The 3,152-nt window shown below is 57.2% G+C and overlaps 1 protein-coding gene across 1 annotated transcript in view; it reads right to left on the bottom strand.

Annotated features, from left to right (window-relative positions):
* Positions 1–542: 542 nt before the first annotated feature.
* The window catches only part of LOC108639310 (C-type lectin domain family 2 member A-like), a 3,224-nt gene continuing 614 nt past the window's right edge, over positions 543–3,152 (bottom strand). The window contains exons 2-6 of the mRNA XM_029958962.1: positions 2,068–2,214; positions 1,765–1,848; positions 1,498–1,658; positions 1,273–1,397; positions 543–1,108 (exon numbers count right to left, since the gene is read on the bottom strand). Coding sequence (XP_029814822.1) covers positions 994–1,108; positions 1,273–1,397; positions 1,498–1,658; positions 1,765–1,848; positions 2,068–2,212 — 630 coding nt within the window. The 5' untranslated portion in view covers positions 2,213–2,214 and the 3' untranslated portion in view covers positions 543–993. The remainder of the gene's footprint in view (positions 1,109–1,272; positions 1,398–1,497; positions 1,659–1,764; positions 1,849–2,067; positions 2,215–3,152) is intronic.

Genomic DNA, 3,152 nt, shown 5'->3' with positions numbered 1-3,152 from the left:
AGACCGGCAGGAGGGCAGGTGGAACAGTCCTGCTCGGAGGGTCGTGGGTGAGCGAATCTCCCCGGGAATATCCCTGGGATTGTGTGTAGGTGGCTCAGGAAAAGTAGGGAGTGAAAGGCTTGCCCTAATCATTTTAGTGGGGCAGAAGCTTGTGTGCCCTTATGAGGTTGTGAGCTGTGCTGGTGGAGGTATGTGCCCTTCCTAATAACCCCCAGTGCCTCCCAGTATCCTCCAGATCCTCCCAGCGTGCCCTGGTGCCCTCCAAGTGCCCACCAATGCTCCCTAGTGCCTCCCAGCCCAGATCCAGTGTTCCCCAGTGCCCACCAGTCTTTTCCCAGTCCCCCCCGTGCCCTCCAATGCTCCCTGATGCTCCCCAATGCCTCCCAGTACCTGCTGGGGGGCAATGGAGGGAAATGAGGTCCCCTGGGATGTGTTTTCCCTGGGATGGAACACAGGAAGGGAAGGGGCTGTCGGTGCCGACCAGGACATGAGAGACAGCAGTGGGGTCGTACAAACTTTAATGCAAATGGAAAAAAAGGAGGAGAGAAGCACAGCAGCAGCACTGATACAGTAACTCTGCTGGGGCCACAATCAGGACATCCCAGGTTCACATTCATTGATTCAAGTAGCGTTCAGCAATGGAAAAATACTTTACACGAGCATATTCAGGCACTCTAGTGCTTGAATACAGTGCATGTAGTGTAAACTGTTAGAGTATAAATATAAAGTAAATATAAATAGAGAATGAGGAAGACTTCTGGAGAAAGAAACCCCTAGTCCATGAAGGCACACATCCACATCATGTCCCTGCAGGTTCACCTCCTTGAGACCAGCTACTGAGGTGACAATGACAAAAGGCACCAAGGTTCCTGAGGTTGTGCTGAGATGTGTCACAAAGCAAATGTTCATCTGTGGAAGGACATCCCTGGGCTAGTGGAAGAAGGAAAGCTGTGAGTCTTCAGGATGGAGAAGGTCCTTTCTCCCTCACTTCTATTACAGGTGAGGTTGGGGTTTGCTGCAGAGATACGCCCACTCTGTTGAACAGTCCTCACTCCTGAGTTTATGGTCCGCCAGGTACACACACTCTGAATTGCCAAGGACCTCCAGCCTGCAATGAGGAGCAGAGACAGCACTGTTACAGGGCAGGGCTGTTAACAGGACAGGTCATCTCTGCCCATTCCCCCCAGCAGATGAGGAGACAAGGGCTGCCCAGGAGGGACAGTCCCAGCAGCCTCATCCCCCCCATCCCCTGCCCGTCCCCCGGGGACTCACGAGGAGTTGTAGCTGCTGCCATCCACCCACTGAAACCTCTTGCCCCGTCTCCGCAGCCCGAGCCAGTAATCCAGGTTGCCACTGAGGCGGAAGATGTGGTCCTGGGAGGGAGAGAGGAGGTGGTCCTGGGAGGGAGAGAGGAGAGGGCAGTGAGAGCTGCCTTGGGCCAGGAACCCCCCTCAGCCTCCCCTCTGCCACCCACACCCCCCAGAGCCCCTCACTCACCATTTCCTTGTCACTGAACACGGCCAGGGAGGCCCCGAGCTCGGAGCACCGATTCTGAGCCTGCTCCCAGGTCCTCCCATCCCTGAAGAGGTAGTAACAGACGCTGTTGTGCTGATCCCAGTCCTCAGGACAAGCCACACGCTGTGAAAACTTAAGTGCAACTGGAGAGACAAAGGGAGACAAAGAATCTGAGGATTCCCCTCCAAACAGAGCATGGACCCCAGCCCTGTGCAGAGGGGTTGGGTGAGGTGGCTGCTCCTCCCTTACCTGCCAGCATGATCACCACTAAAACCAGGATCACACACAGGAGCACAGTCAGCCCTTGGTAGGATCTGAACCAATTGCCTAGAGCTGGAAAGAGACAGTGGCCGTGAGGACGGGGCTGTCCTGAGCAGGCCCAGCCCTCACATACCCCCACCCAACACCAGAGCAGCCAGAAGTGTTGGCACCACCCACTGACGGGGCGAGAGGCCTCTTCCAGACCCCTGGAGCAGCCTCACACTTGCCAGCCCCGTCCTCATGGGGCGACACTGTCCCCTCCCTACAGGACACAGGTGGCCCTGCACTCACCCTGACATTTCCCGAGGATGGTTTTGTGTATGTTCCTTTTTTCTGTTCCATCCCGGAGACTCAGGGACTCCTCTGCATTCTCACCATTCCAGTTAGAAGAGGCACCTTCCTGACCGGGACAAGCCCCATCTTGAACCTGAGCCATCGCTAGGGGTGAAAAAAAACCTCTTTGAGTGCAGATTTAACACCACTACAGATGTTTGCCTTGTGTTCCTGTGACCAGGAACCTGCGACTCCTGGTGCTGGGAGCGGGTGAGGGTCAGAGTGTCGTCCATGTGCCCCTCCTGGTGCAGGATGGCCTGGGGGGGGCCCGGGAGGGTCAGCGGAGGGACCTCAAATCCTCAGGGACCCCCCAGGCTCCCCCAGATACACACAGACCCACAGGAACCTCCCCAGACTCATAGTGACCCCCCAGAGCCCCCATGCCCCTCCTGGTGCAGGATGGCCTGGGAGGGGCATGGAGGGGTCAGAGGGACCCCCGAGGACCCCTCCAAATCCACAGAGACCCACAGAGACACTCCCAGACCCACAGGGACCCTCCCAGGTAAACAGGGACCCCCCAGAGGCCCCCACAGTCCATGTGCCCCTCCCAGTGCAGGATGGCCTGGAAGGGGGCACGGCAGGGGGTCAGAGGGGGGTCCCCACATCCTCAGGATAATGGGTGGGTCCGTTGGTGTGAGGTCAAGGCAGAGCTGGAGAAGCTCTTCTCACACTCCCCACACTTGCAGGGTCTCTCTCCGGTGTGAATGTGCTGGTGCTTGAGAAGACTGGAGTTCTGCTTGAAGCCCTTCCCGCAGTCAGTGCCTCTCCCCTGTGTGTGTCTGCTCATGCCTGAGGACATCTGAGCTGGTCTGAAACCTCTTCCCACATTCCAAGCACTTGTAGGGCCGTTCCCCACTGCGGATGTGCTGGTGTTGGATCAGGGTGGAGCTGTCACTGAAGCTCTTCCCACACTCCCCACACGTGTAGGGCCGTCCCCCAGAGCATTGTTTCAGACTGTAGAGAATAGGTAGAGAACAGTCCAGAGAGGGACTGTGCCCAGTGGCTCCTGCCTGGACTAATGAGTCACTGCTTGTAAACTGTGC

This window comes from Manacus vitellinus, unplaced genomic scaffold (genome assembly GCF_001715985.3).
Source record: "Manacus vitellinus isolate BGI_N305 unplaced genomic scaffold, ASM171598v3 scaffold_187_pilon, whole genome shotgun sequence".
Classification (NCBI taxonomy): Eukaryota; Metazoa; Chordata; class Aves; order Passeriformes; family Pipridae; genus Manacus; species Manacus vitellinus.
This window is presented reverse-complemented; position numbering and strand designations above follow the sequence as displayed.